The sequence below is a fragment of the Leptopilina boulardi genome, unplaced genomic scaffold (genome assembly GCF_019393585.1).
Source record: "Leptopilina boulardi isolate dan_hultmark-lab unplaced genomic scaffold, ZJU_Lbou_2.1 LbouV2_13, whole genome shotgun sequence".
Lineage (NCBI taxonomy): Eukaryota > Metazoa > Arthropoda > Insecta > Hymenoptera > Figitidae > Leptopilina > Leptopilina boulardi.
In genome coordinates, this window is record NW_026137674.1 from 1434101 (window position 1) to 1448571 (window position 14471).

The 14471-nt window shown below is 24.4% G+C and overlaps 2 protein-coding genes across 16 annotated transcripts in view; both read right to left on the bottom strand.

Annotated features, from left to right (window-relative positions):
• The window catches only part of LOC127291230 (putative sodium-dependent multivitamin transporter), a 425330-nt gene that overhangs the window by 352534 nt on the left and 58325 nt on the right, over window positions 1–14471 (bottom strand). For 4 of the 14 annotated variants that reach the window (XR_007844561.1, XM_051320216.1, XM_051320213.1 and 1 more), the window contains 3 exons: window positions 2787–3129; window positions 1721–1918; window positions 194–536 (listed from right to left, as the gene is read on the bottom strand). The exons of 6 other annotated variants lie outside the window; for them this stretch is intronic. The gene's annotated coding sequence lies outside the window, so the exon portion shown is untranslated. Of the gene's footprint in view, window positions 1–193; window positions 537–1720; window positions 1919–2786; window positions 3130–3345; window positions 3529–14471 lie in introns of those variants that run through there. 4 more of the 14 variants (XM_051320225.1, XM_051320224.1, XM_051320214.1 and 1 more) reach the window with 4 other exon arrangements.
• LOC127291231 (uncharacterized) lies at window positions 9843–13769 on the bottom strand. Of its 2 annotated transcripts, none has more exons than XM_051320227.1 (5): window positions 13545–13769; window positions 12343–12685; window positions 11969–12166; window positions 10540–10876; window positions 9843–10151 (listed from the first exon to the last, which is right to left on the bottom strand). In XM_051320227.1, exons 2-4 carry the CDS (start codon window positions 12634–12636, stop codon window positions 10670–10672), a joined length of 699 nt encoding a protein of 232 aa, XP_051176184.1. In that variant the 5' UTR covers window positions 12637–12685; window positions 13545–13769; the 3' UTR covers window positions 9843–10151; window positions 10540–10669. The 2 variants fall into 2 exon arrangements, with proteins under 2 accessions (XP_051176184.1, XP_051176185.1); XM_051320228.1 differs by having other exon boundaries at window positions 10536–10876.

The following is a 14471-nucleotide window of genomic DNA, read 5'->3' on the forward strand; positions in this document are numbered from 1 at the left end:
CGCTTGGACATATCGCTATTTGCCACAATTTTGCAGCTAATTTACCATGCCAACTTGGTATTGTAAACTTTCTGTAAAATTGCTGCAAACAATTGTGATATTTGGAGACTATGTTTTTGTTGTTTTGAAAAATGTTAATTGTAAAAATTTTTATTTATTTCAATTAAAAATTTCGTTATAATAAATATTTTACCTGGAAATTTCCACACCATAGGATAAAGCCCAAATTCTGATATTAAGGTTGTATTGTAATTTTCGAACATGTCAGTACATCGTTCAAAATTTTTGTGGACGCTGAATTTATTTGCAGTGACTTGTCTTAACCAAATTCGGTCATAGTTTAAGAAAAATACTTGCAGCACGATATAAGCATTTGCACTAAGACTTTCAATTTTTTCAGAAAATGTTTAATTAATTACTTGAGATGGCAAAAGTGGCAAAGTGAAGATAAATTGTAGAAATTCCTTAATTTCTCGGTCATCATTTTGAATTAAATAATTAATTAGCCCATGCTGGATAGTCAGTTTGTAAACTTCCTAAAAAATTGATAGTATTAGTTTTAAAAGTATTCATTGTAAAAATTGAACCTCCCAATTTGATCAAAGTGCAACCTGATCGACTAGTAAAACATGTCAAAAAAATTGAAATTCGAAATTTTTATTTTTCAAAACTACTATCTTGTACAAAATTTATGTATTTTTTAAAATTGTTAAGTTTTTGGATTTTGAAATGATATTAATAAAATTTATGTATATATCAAATTTTAAGTGAATTGATCAATATTTGTCAAAGATGCAACGATTTATGTTTTAAAAATTGAGAGAAATTTGAGAATAAAATTGTTTCCTTGTTTTGTCAATATTATCTAAAATGTTCATTTAATAAAAAAAAATTTAAAAGAAAAAAAGTTTAGCCACTGAATTTCTTATAAGGTAATGATTTTGAAAAAACAAAATTTTGAATGTCAATTTTTTTTAACTTTCTTGCATGTTTAAATGTTACTACTGCGTGCAGCTAAGTGTTGGGCGAATTGTCAAATTGGTAGGTTCATTTATTGATTTAATGTTTATAATGTAAATATTTATCTTTTTTCAAAAGAAATATAAATTTTGGTATTAAAAGTGAAAAAAATAAAATGCTGAATGGATTGAGTTGAAACTTTTTTCGGACAAATTAACATTATAGACATAAAAATCACATGACCTTAACATTTTCAAAAAAAAAAAAATTTACTGTTCCATTACAGTTTTTATAAGTATGGAATTTGTTTTATCTTTACATAAAGAAATGATTTTAATAGTGTTTACCTAATTATAAATAATAAAAATTTAAATTTCTGACTATTAATTTTGTAAAAATTGGGAGACTAAACATTATCGTAGCTGAAAATTTGCGAAATATATTGAGAACGTGTATGAACACGATTACAAAAAAAAATTGGAACAAAGAAGAAGTTGAGGGTTTTAAGTAATTTGAATTTAAATATTTTGAGCAAACTGGTTGTTACTTTTCTCATATTTTCTACTATTTAAAACCAAATTTTTTTAGCCAAATAAAAAATCTGTTTTGTTTAAGAAACTTTGAAAAACAAAATTTCTGAAAAATTTTTTTTTCAGCTTCGAGTATGTTTAGCATGTGGAATTTAAAGTGAATACGGTCTATATTAAATATTTATTTTGTTTGAATTTAAAAGTTTTTATTTATTATTAGTCATAAATACCTCCTGATAGTGAAACAAACGTCCCGAAATTATGGCTGCAGGAAAAACTTGTTAAATGCTTGTGTGCAATGAGTTTGAAAAATTTGTTAGAACCGAAATCATTTTAAACTCTGGAGTGATGTCTCTTATTTTTTCAAAAATAGCTGTGTATGCTTGTGTAGAATTTGTGTCCATGAGTGCCCAGGCACATGGGATTAGCTAAATAAATGATTAAAACAATTAATATTTTTTAAAAATATACCCTAGCGAATTCGATATACTTAAAATCCACTCAGCTCGGTGGATATTGGGAAATAGTGAAAAATAAAAAAGTTATTGATAAGGTAAAATATTGTAAAAAAATAGTTATGATAAGGTTAAAAGGATAGTTGGAGAATCCATTTATGTAAGAATTGTAATAAATTAAGCTTTAAAGAATTAATAATTAACTAATATTTACATGCATAAATTGACTCTCCAACTATTCTTTTAATCTTCTCATAACTTTTTTTCACAATATTTTACCTTATAAATAACTTTTATTTATTATTTTTACTTTTATCCAATATTTACAGAGCTGAATGGTTTTTGAGTATATCGAACCCATTATTTCAATGGCTTGCAATTAATTGGAATTCCTATTATATAATTGATTTATTATTTGATATATTAAAAAAAATTAATAAAGTAAATACTTATTATGTAAAAAAATTAACACTTAAAAAAAGAAAAATGGGCGTGTTGCGCTGAATAGAAAGTGAAAAAGTAGTAAACAAACAAAATTTAATTTGCAGTGTAAAAATTTTTTTTGGTTAATAAACGTATTTTCGAATTTTTGAAAAGGGGACATAAACAAATTTATGTGGATATTTTTTTGGAAATCCTTGTGTCTAAATTTAGATATTATTGACTGTAATAAGTCTACAAAATTTCAGGACAATCCATCAAAGCGTATTGGAAATAATTTGTGCATAAGATTTTGTGACACAGGCAATATATGCATTCTAGATACTTGAGCCCATATTATCCATTTTTAAAAAATCGAAAAGGGGGAAAGAGAGCAAAATGAATAATTATAATTACTTACATAGCCACTTTTGACGCATATTAAGGATAACATTTGTTTGCACCATACAGAAGAAGGAATTGTTGTTATCGAAATATGAATTAAAAAGTTGCCAATTTCTAGTAATGGTCTTGAGAATTGCGGATCAATAATTAAAATAGAATTAAACTCATCGCCAGTTATTAAAATGTATTCAAGTGATCCTCCAATATAATTACGTAAATTCATCCAAATTTGTTTGTTTATTGTTGCTGAAAAATGATTTAAGTCATTCGGAATTTCCGTTGGACTGTGTGAATTTTTCCATCTTGTCATATTTGCTTGTGTGGCATTAAATGGAAGATCATTTTCAAAATTTTCATGCCTACAAAAATGAATTAAAAATTATTATGTTACTTTGATTTTTTTAATTTTTTTGAAACATACAAATAAAAAATAACTTAAAAGTGTCGAACGGTCTCTAAAAATTCTTTGGCATTTAATTATCGCCCTATAAAAATGGCACTGAACGTGAAAATGATAAATATTGAAAAAGTATTTTAAGATCAATGTTTATAATTTTTTGATAATTAAAACTTACAAAGGACTGAAAGTCTGATAAATACTTCGAGGAGTGTTTGGCTGGCTAATGGAGCTGTTATATAACTCCCTTCTAAATGATAAAATTCTTTCTTCACGTTCGTTTTGCGTATGTGAGTGTTGCACGGTAAGTTTGAAATTACCGTCTCTTTTAATTACCCCTCATCCTGGACAACTTCTTTTTCTATGGTATTTACATAAAAGATAGCTGAAAACATATGGGGAGTTTCTTATGAGAACGACATATGATGTCTCAGATTTTTCTTTACTTTTAGGTTTTGAGAGACATTTTGGTGTTAAATAAGTATGTAAATTTTGAATTAAACATTTTTAGAGTAAAAAACATTCAGAACTTTTTTTTGTAGGATAAAAAGAACAAATGTTATAAAAAAAAGAAAAAATGGTACAACAATGTTTTAATTCAAATATCTCTAAAAAATATATCTCTCCGATATGAATATGAATTACATTGAAAAAATGAGTTTAAAAAACAAAATGTAAAAAAGTTTTTAAAAAAACAATTACTTACGTAACACCACATTTCATTTTACTTTTTACAATCTGTAAACTAAAAATTTGTTCAAGAAACAATTTTCGTAAATAATATTTGAAACAAATAAATTTTTTTTTTAAATTATTAAACAGAAATTAATTATTAATTAATTAATTTTTTAACAGAATTGTTACTTAAAGGAATTTTTATTTTACAGATTTTTTATTTTATCGAGTTTTTTCGAGTTGTTATTCCTTTGAAGTTTCATTTCATAGAATATTTATTTAAAATAATTTTTATTTTACAGAAAAAATATTAGATAGAATTTTGTCCTTCTATATAACATTTATTTATTTTAATTTACATTCAACAGATTTCTGAAAAGGACAAATTTTCATTTTACATCACACATTTTTTTCACATAAACAAATTGCAAAAAAAATGTTTAGTTGCAATTTTTCAATTAACTAATTATAATTTCATTGTAAACTTCTGATTTGTTACATTTGAAAATTACGACTAAATTTTATTGCTTTTTTATTTATTTGAACAAATAAGAATGCTGTAAAATAAAAATTTACCTTTTTAAGAATTCTGTTAAATGTAAATTAAAACAACAAAAAATTGGAGAAGAAAAAAATTTTTTCTAATATTTTTTCTATAAAATAAAAAATTATTTTTAAATATTTATTTTGTCTATTGAAAATTTAAGCACATAATAACTCGGAACAATTTGATGAAAAAAAAATCTGTAAACTAAAAATTTGTTGAAGTAACAATTTTGTTAAATAATAATTGAAACAAATAAACATTCGGTTAAAAGTGAATTTCGGGAAATGAAATTTTATTAATTCTACCAAATTAATTTTAGAACCGACTGATATGTCTCTATTTTTTTACGTTAAAAAATTTCTATTTCTCTATCAATTTCTTTAACATTAAAAGATATGTTGATTTTTATCAAAATAAGTTATTTACATGTTTTGTAAAATTTAATTAAAGACTTAAAATTTTAATATTAAGTTGTGAGATAAACTATTTGTGAGATATAACCTTAAACTTTAAAGGAAATAATAAAACGAAAATTTGATATTTTTTACAAAGGCCTATATATAAATATACCAAGATAAAAACATCCCTACACTCTCTCACTCTCTCTCTCTCTCTCTCTCTTTCTCTATATATATATATATATATATATATATATATAACGCGCACCAATGTTTTCATCTGATCGTCTAGCGGTCACCTTGAAAACAAAAGAAGGGCACTTTAAAGGAATTGTTTGCGCAAAAATTCAATTTAAAATTAAATGTATTTATTTTAGTGAAAACAAATTTTAAAGAAGCGATTAAATTACAGAAAATCAAGATACACTTTGAAAAATATTACACAGAATTAACCGATAAAAAAAATTATGATAAAGTATATTTTTAAGTTGGCATATTTCAAGTAAAATCTTTATCTGCAAAGAAAAAGTGTCAAGAATTTTGCTTTTGAATAATAATTAATTAAAAATTATCAATAATTTTTAAATTAATATACAAAAAAATAAATATAAAGTTCGATTGTTATATTAAATGTCATTATAAATATTTATATCTCAATTTCAATTTACCTTGAAAGAAATTGCTGGCTCCTTATGAATCAAGCTACTGCCATGCGGTTTCAATTAAGCACTGCACTAAATATCAAAATAAAATATGTAATAAATTAACTGAAATTTTAACTTTTCACTATGTCCGTAAAATTACTCTCTATTAAGAAATGATGAAAACTGTTGGCGCGTGCAAAGTCAACCCAGCGGGCATCCACGATGAAAATGAACCTAAGAATCAAAGAGACTTTTGAGAAACTTTATGACTACTGCGCCGTAGATTTTATCACGTGAGAACTCTTATATTCTAATTGGCTGTTTTGGAAAACAATTTGCGGGATTTTTAAAATATGATGCTCCCTATTAGAAATATTAATATAGAAAAATATAGGTGGGGGGAATAAAATTTTTAAGTCCTCTTCATACTTACCACCTTTAAATTCACATACGTTATTTGCCAAGAAAAAATGGATTGAAAATACGCAGATTTCCTTCTTTAATTATATTTAATTCCCTTATATATCAAGCACTGATTTAGAGATGTGGGCGATATATTATAAACTAAGCAATGTTAAAAATATTATGTTTTATTTCTATAAATAAAACATTAGGAGTAATTTTTATAAATTAAAATTTCATCCTCCTAAGAATAATGTAATGGAAGTATAGGTAAAATGAAAAGAAGAATTAAATAAAAAAATAATATTTATGTTATGAAACAAAAAAAATTTAATTATAATTTATAAATAATAGTAAATATTTTATATTTATAAATATTAATAACTTTTGAAATTTATAGAATTATTTATAATGCATAATGAGAACAATCAATTAACAAAAATACTGTCATTTTAACATAAATATCGTGAGAAACAATTTTTTTCAAGCTTAGATACTCTTAACTTAATAGAAATTAAGGTACTTGCTGCTTATTTCGGAAAGTTCTGTTCAACTTCTATTTAAATATTATTACTTAAATCCAGGTAAATATCAATTTCAGTTTTATGGGGATATTAAATTTAAATAAAACAGCATTATTACAACCAAGAAAAAGCAAACAATGTTTATTTTAAGTTGACAATAACATTTTTTTGAAATTCCATGAAAATTTTTTTTTTACTATATAATATATAGTAAAATCCATCAACAAAAAATTCATTAACAAAAACAAAATATTATTATATTTATGTTCATACACAATTTTTTTAATAAGTGATGTAGAATGTTCTTGGTTTTGTTATCTATAGCAAATTGAAAAAATAGATGTTGAAATTCGATACAAAAGAAACAATTCAATTATGTTAATAAATCCAGATAAAATTAATTAAAAAAGTTTTAAATAATGTTTTTTAAATGAAAGACAAACAATAAAAATTTTTAAATTATAATTTCTAAAAATATTTTTTCTATAAAGAAAGAAATTTTATATATTATAGAGCTCATTGGATGCGGAATAACAAAAGCTTCCAATCTTAAGCTTTATTTTAATAGATAAAAAAAGGGATTTCTTCTATAAGAAATTTCGAAACAGGGGTAAATTTAACATTTTTTTGCACCACAGAAAGAGCATGAAAAAAAGTTATTTTAATAAATATAATAAGCTAAAGTTGACATGTCATGAAAAATTTTGTTTTATTTATTCATCTTTTGTTAATTTTTGTGCAAAGTGAGTATTCCAAAACAAAATTTCGAAAAAATAAAGGAAATCCATCTTTTTCTATTATTTTTTTACAACTTTTATAATTTAATAAATGTGAATGAATTTATTATTGTAGAGACTTTTTGTTGATACCAGCATACATGTTTTGCATATAAAGAAAATTCAATTTTATGTTTTTTAAATTACAATTTACAACTAAAAATAAAGAAATGTAAGATCAAGATAATTTTATATTTCTTACAATTATTGTTTTCATTTTGTTCTTAAAATGATTAGAAAACGTTAAAAACGGCGATGTGCTATGTATTTTGGGTTGAACTTAATCTAAACACAACGCACAGTGGTCCAAAATGGAAAATTACTGTTCACGAGGGGCTACAGCCTTCAATTTTTGATGGATTTGGACATTTTTTTTTTGAAAACTTCAGGGATAAATTCTCTAGGTCTCAGCTTCGCCTGATTTTTGAATTTCATTTTGCAAATTTTTTTATTTAAACAATTGTAATGAAAAATCACCCTACGTTGACATAATTTCTTGTATATTTTTGAAAAAACAGTTTAAATAAACTATTTAACTATCTTTTCAGTTGCATATGTGGACAAGGATAAAAAATGCACCATAAAAGAATTTTTTTTAATTGTTATTAACAATTTTTATAAACAAATTGCGGACTTTTTTAAAAATTCACCGGATTCGCTCGAAAATCTTCACTTTGGGGTTTTTGGGGTCGCTGATCACGAATCCGAAGTTAGTTTTTCAAAATTCAAAATGGCGGATCCAACATGGCGGACGACTTTTTTAAAAAGTGATCGGATTCGCTCGAAAATCTTCACTCGGGGGTTTTCGGGGTCGCTGATCACGAATCCGAGGTGCGTTTTTCAAAATTCAAAATGGCGGATCCAACATGGCGGACGACTTTTTTAAAAAGTGATCGGATTCGCTCGAAACTTGTTTCTCGGGGGTTTTCTAGGTCGCTGATAACGAATTTGACATCACTTCTTTAAAATTTACAATTGTTATCATCAATTGTTATAAACAAATACATATAAATAATCAGAAAGTAGAAAAAATTGCTTTTTTGATACAACAATCAAAATAGTAGTTTATACATAGGTCATAATAGAACATTTTAATGTTAGTAACCATTATTTTTATTATTATTATTATTATTATTATTGTTATTATTATTATTATTATTATTATTATTATTATTATTATTATTATTATTATTTATAAATAGAATCTATCCCTCGGTGAATATTTAATAATAAATGATACGTTATCGATTTTGTTGACGTTTCGACAGCTCCCCTGTCCTCTTCAGAACTACAATTTTATTAATAAGAAATTAATTTTTTACAAAATAAATTAAAATAAATTTTTACAAAGTTATATACAAAAGAAGAAATAAAAGACAATTACCGCAACAAAATTTTTCATGTCAAATTATGACATGTCAAATTATATACACGATGGATTTATACAAAGCTATATTAGTTACTGATGAAGATCTCGACAAGACTGAGACGAAATACGATGAAGACAAAAGAGAGTGACAATTATTAGCACCTTAGACAAAGTAAGTCAATATACGTGTGCAAGTAAGTTTTTTGAAAACTTACTTGACTCGGAAAGATCGATAACGTATCATTTATTATTAAATATTCACCGAGGGATAGATTCTATTTATAAATAATAATAATAATAATAATAATAATAATAACAATAATAATAATAATAATAATGGTTACTAACATTAAAATGTTCTATTATGACCTATGTATAAACTACTATTTTGATTGTTGTATCAAAAAAGCAATTTTTTCTACTTTCTGATTATTTATATGTATTTGTTTATAACAATTGATGATAACAATTGTAAATTTTAAAGAAGTGATGTCAAATTCGTTATCAGCGACCTAGAAAACCCCCGAGAAACAAGTTTCGAGCGAATCCGATCACTTTTTAAAAAAGTCGTCCGCCATGTTGGATCCGCCATTTTGAATTTTGAAAAACGCACCTCGGATTCGTGATCAGCGACCCCGAAAACCCCCGAGTGAAGATTTTCGAGCGAATCCGATCACTTTTTAAAAAAGTCGTCCGCCATGTTGGATCCGCCATTTTGAATTTTGAAAAACTAACTTCGGATTCGTGATCAGCGACCCCAAAAACCCCCAAGTGAAGATTTTCGAGCGAATCCGGTGAATTTTTAAAAAAGTCCGCAATTTGTTTATAAAAATTGTTAATAACAATTAAAAAAAATTCTTTTATGGTGCATTTTTTATCCTTGTCCACATATGCAACTGAAAAGATAGTTAAATAGTTTATTTAAACTGTTTTTTCAAAAATATACAAGAAATTATGTCAACGTAGGGTGATTTTTCATTACAATTGTTTAAATAAAAAAATTTGCAAAATGAAATTCAAAAATCAGGCGAAGCTGAGACCTAGAGAATTTATCCCTGAAGATTTCAAAAAAAAAATGTCCAAATCCATCAAAAATTGAAGGCTGTAGCCCCTCGTGAACAGTAATTTTCCATTTTGGACCACTGTGCAACGTGTTTGCATTAATATCTACTATTTTTCTGGGTTTTAAATTTAAAAAATTAAAATTTTCTTATGAAAATACTTTTATCATTATTCAAAAAAAACACTTTAACAAATTTAAAGTTTTTTTTATGATGCAAAAAATTATTCAAATATGACAAAGTCATACTTTATTACTAATATAAATAAATATAGAAACAACATGTTGATAAAGTTTATTACACAGCATTACAATTTTGAAAAATTATAATTTATAAGACTGTAAAATGTAAATTACTGATCCTCAAAAAGAGTAAAGTACGCATCTACAGTATTAAATTTTATATTTAGAGCGTGCTCCAAAAATTGAATAGGATGAAATCCATTTGGTTGACTAAATGTGGTCCACGCGTTTTGCAATAATAACTGCTCTTTAGTAGTTATAATTTTTGGCTGTCTATTAACTGTATATCCCTTTGCAACAGATACCAAGTCCATTTTGTAACCGTCATATATGTTTATTAAGTTCTCTGAAAATTATTTTAAATCTTATTGGAAAAAATATAATACAGTTAATAAAGTTCATAAATGATTTTAAATTAATTTTTTGTGAACTATTTAAATATTTTATTGAATTAAAAAATGCACTTATCAGGGTGTTAAAAAACTTCACAAAAAAATTATGGGATAAATGATTTAATGAAATAAAAAGTCGTAAAAAGTGAAAAAAAATTAAAAGTTTTATAAATTATAAAAAACGATAATTTAAAGGACAAATTATAGACGAATAAAAAAACACGAACATTTTAGAAAAGAAGATATAAAATTAAAGGAAATACTATCTTGAAGAAAATGAACTCTGTTTAAACTATAATTTAAATTATATATTATTTAAAGATGTATCTAGTATATACCTACTAGTAAAGACCCACATTGGAGAATTAATTCCAAGTTTATCTTTTAACGTTTTATGGTACGATTCTATTGAATTATTTGTTCGATGTATTGCCATGTGTATAGTAAAAACTTGTGGCGTTACTTGTCTTAGTCATTGATGCTCGTAATATTGAAAGAAAGATTGGAATTTTGTTTTAATATATTGACTTTGTGCATGACAAATTTCATCATATGTTTTTCGAATAAGGTGCGCAGATAATAGAGGTAATGCAATTATAAGTGCTAATAAATGTTTAGCATCTTTATTGGTTTTTAATAATGCATGTAATTTAAGCTGCAAAGCTTTCCTCAGCAAAGCCTTTAAGAAATAAAAAAGACATTGAGTGAATCATATTATTTTGTACCTAATCAATATTTTTCAAACATTTTAAAAACAGTTCGACAGATTAAAATTAAACTTGATAAAATTTTAGGTATTTGTTCAGCTTTAAATTAAAATTTTAGTTTGCAAAAGAATATTTATTAAAACAAAATATATCTAATATTTGTAATTAATAATGAAAATCAAACATTTTGTATTTGTTTTTGATAAATACTTATTAAACATTAATACAAAATTCATACATTGATTGGATGTCAAACAACTTCTCAAAAAAAAATTCTCTAATTTTTTTGATATTTCTTTAAATGACTAAACATTTACTCGAAGAATGAAAGGACATCAAACATTTTAAAGAAGTAAAAAAAAATTCATAAATTAAAAAAAAAGATAATGTATTAAAGCAAAAGTTAAAAAAGAATGAAGAACACGAAAAGTTTAGGCAAAAAAATGAAAAATATAATATTGAAAAAAAATTTTGAAAGAAAAATCGTTAATTTTAAAAATATTTAAAATTAAAGAAGAATTTAACAATAATAATAAAAAAATTTAAAGATTATTTGAAAATCAATAAAAAAACACGAGAATTTTATGAAAAAAAGTATGAGTTAAAAAATTTAAGAAAATAATATATAGAAAAAAGCATAATTTTATAAATTTTCAAATAAATAATTGAATTTATCACTCGGTTGCCGTAATTAAAATTTAAAGGTATATTGAACGATCACTCATCGTTCAATTCACCTTTAAATTTTTTTAAAATAAATTTTCATCATAAAAAAATTTAAGATTTTAGGAGTTTTCCAAAAAACTTGTTAATAAATTTACTAAAAAATTCCAAAAAATTATGTAATTTCTTTAATTTTTCTATGACAGTTAAAAAGTCCAATTAAAAAAATAAATCACTTGATGTTAGAAAAACACTGGAAATATATTTTTTGTAACTAAATAACTCAATTTTAAAATAAAAATGTAGATATTTTTTCAAACACAGCTTTTATATTCGTTGTAAAACAATATTTTAATCGCTAATTTATTATGAAAAGAATGCAGAAATTTTATTACACTTACTTGTTTATAATGAAACCAGCAACCGTGTAAGATGATATTCGGAAATACGTTACGCAAAGCTGTTTTTAGGGCATTTTCATAGTCTGTCAGGACTTCTTGTATTTCATATTCTGGAATCAATCTTACAATACATTCAAACACTGCTGTATAAGCTTCTATGGTCTTACTGTCCATTAACACCCAAATTATAAATATAGTCTGTGAAAATATAACATTTATTACTTTCAATTTCTTTAATATAACATGTTTTTATTGTAACTTGTATATTTTAAAATAAGTTTACTGTTACACTTAAGAGGTTTTAGTAATATAATTTTATGAATATAATAGACATTTTTTAAGAAGCAGAAAATGAATATGCATTGATAACCTACTTTATTGTATTTCCAAGACATAATTGTAAGTAACTGCATCGATCCAATCGTTTTGGGAACAACTTTAAAAGTTGCATCCACATTAAAATAACCATTAACAGAAGTATTTCTCACAAATTCGGGATCTAGAAATAGTGAAGATTCTGAAGAATCTTCACCCGTAATTAAAGAAACATCCATTGTACCGTTTGTACTTTCTAATAAGTGATTCCATTGAACTGATCGTACTTTCTCAACGTAAGCAAGTAGGGAGTGCACGGGGGATGGAAAATCACTGTTTCGCCATTTGTACATGAAATTTTTAATTCTAGTGAAAGTCACAGTGATAGCCGCTTCAGGATGCCTGAAAATTTTAGAAAAAAATAAACAAATTATGTATATAATTCAAAATACTCCTGATTTTTATGAAAAAGATTATCAATTCCTCGAATCACATTACAAATACCAGAAAAAAGAGTATAGGGAGTTAAGTATGCAAAAGTTGACCCTCTGTGCATATGTTCATCAAATATCGGTATAATATATTTCGACCCATATGAGTATAAATTATTATTTTATTATTATTTATTATTATTGAACTTACATTTTTAAATGTTCGAGGTTTAAAATTATAATTTTCACTATTCCACTCCAATTTAAAACAAGAATATAAAACAGTTTATCACTCGCATTGTTAAAAAAAATTGAAAATAGCTTAATATTTTGCAAAAAAATTTATTTTTAAAAATTGCATATTTAGGAAAATGACTAAAATCGTGTTGTTGCCATATTTATATATAACTAAATAAATAAATTGTAGGAATTCGAAAAAATAAGAACAAATAAAGGGAAAAATTTCTTTCAATCACGAGGATTTTAGAAAATTAAAAGCAAAGAAATGAAAAATTAAAAAACACCGAAGTTAAAGAAGTGAATGGAAACGAAATTTGCGGAAATATAATTTAAAAAAAAGAAAATCTAAAATTTTATGAATTTTCAGAATAAAAGGAGAAACTAATGGCAAATTGAGAATTTTGAGCAGTATGTTTTTTAAAAAAATTATAATTCATGATAAAACATCAAGTAGTTTGTTTCGTTTGTAAAAATAAATACATTTTGGGAACATATAAAAAATTTATGAATTTAACAGAAATTTAAAAAAATTAAATAATTTTAATATATAATTTAACCATAATGGATAGGAAATGATAAATAATACTCACTGTTTGCGCACATTATCATACACCTTTTTATAACTATCAGAACTTGTTGTTACTGCACGAAACAAGGCTTGCTTAAATTCACGTTCCTGTAATTCCCTGTCGATCCGTGGATGACTGTGTTGGCCTTTTAGTTTAAATATATCATTTTTTAAAACACCTCGTGCAGAACAAAGTCCGCTTCTGTAATTGGTGCAGGCAAAATATCTACAATAAAGATCGTATTAGTATAACATATGTATTTATGTATATAAGCGATAAAAATGAAATCATATACATATACGTTTACTTCCAAAAACTTCAAATTATTATGTGTCCTTATTTTTTTCTTTTTTAAACGCTATATTTATTCTAATGCATAAATTTTCAAAATATAAAATTATATATAAAATTATTATTATTATTATGGAAGAAATTGTATTTTCAAAAAAATTACCTGTAAAATTTAAACCAATAAAAATTAATCTTGTTTAAGAGTAAAAAATTTTATTGTTAAAATCATAAAAGGAGACTAAAAAATTGTTAAAGAAAAAAATAAAAATTGTGAGAGTTTAAATTTTTAATTTTGAAAAAGTTCTAATTTTATTATAAAAAATATTAAAAAATTATTTATTTTTTAATATTTAACATTAAATTTTAAATAATCAATATTATGAGAAAAATTGATACTGATAATAATAATAATAAATTATTTATTTTAAGATATAATTAATAACTCACGTAAAATTTGCTACCTTAAGCGATACAACATATTTGTAGCCATTCCAAATATGGTCGTTGAAAATTCGAAACTGCTTTTCCTCATTTCCAGGCATTTTATATGCTATAGGAATTGATTATTTAAAAACACAAATTAACTATTGAAAAATCATAAAAAGAATACATCTTCATGACAATAATTTAATTATTATATTACACTTAAAAGTGAAG

Bases quoted from the DNA above. Each gene is read 5' to 3' on its own strand.
- LOC127291231 (XM_051320227.1), bottom strand. From the start codon at position 12,636: ATGTACAAATGGCGAAACAGTGATTTTCCATCCCCCGTGCACTCCCTA. The intron at 12,167-12,342 runs GTAGGTTATCAA...ATATTTTCACAG, and splicing joins TGTCTTGGAAATACAATAAA to ACTATATTTATAATTTGGGT. The intron at 10,877-11,968 runs GTAAGTGTAATA...TATTTCTTAAAG, and splicing joins GCTGGTTTCATTATAAACAA to GCTTTGCTGAGGAAAGCTTT.